This window comes from Penaeus monodon, chromosome 15, assembly GCF_015228065.2.
Source record: "Penaeus monodon isolate SGIC_2016 chromosome 15, NSTDA_Pmon_1, whole genome shotgun sequence".
Taxonomy (NCBI): Eukaryota; Metazoa; Arthropoda; class Malacostraca; order Decapoda; family Penaeidae; genus Penaeus; species Penaeus monodon.
This window is the reverse complement of record NC_051400.1, coordinates 1797444-1797910: the sequence shown is the minus strand read 5'-3', so window position 1 is coordinate 1797910 and position 467 is coordinate 1797444. Positions and strand designations below refer to the sequence as shown.

General features: G+C 27.8%; 1 protein-coding gene across 1 annotated transcript in view; it reads left to right on the top strand.

Moving 5' to 3' along the window:
* The window catches only part of LOC119581627 (replication protein A 14 kDa subunit-like), a gene marked incomplete in the record, with an annotated part of 4278 nt that overhangs the window by 3517 nt on the left and 294 nt on the right, over positions 1-467 (top strand). Inside the window, 1 exon segment of the mRNA XM_037929748.1 lies at positions 397-460. Within this exon segment, the coding sequence (XP_037785676.1) occupies positions 397-460 (64 nt within the window).

Genomic DNA, 467 nt, shown 5'->3' with positions numbered 1-467 from the left:
GGTAAAAGTTGATTGTGATTTATGACATATTTATTCAAGTGCAGACATAGTTGAAGAGAACATTTGATAGGTTTTCTTCATAGCTGAAGGATTTTCATATGGCTAAATGGTTTACACACTTTTAAATATGTAATCTTTTGTTCTTTTACTTTTGCTTTTATTGTTTTTTTAAAGTAGACAGTTTGTTAAGTCCATTATATATATTAACTTTAGTCCAGTTTTGAGAATGAGGATGAAAAAGAAAGAAAGAAAAAAAAGTTGATTTGTTTATTCTTTGCAATCTTTTTTAGGAAGTTACTAAAAAAAAAAAAAGTACAGTTATTAACATTAGTTTCTATGAATGTCTTGGCATTTATAGAGTTCATACACTTTCTTATCCAGGATCTTATTTTTCAGATATGGATGCTTATGATCAAGCTATCAGACTTTTGCACTCAGTAACTCCAAATCCATGGAAATTCGACTAA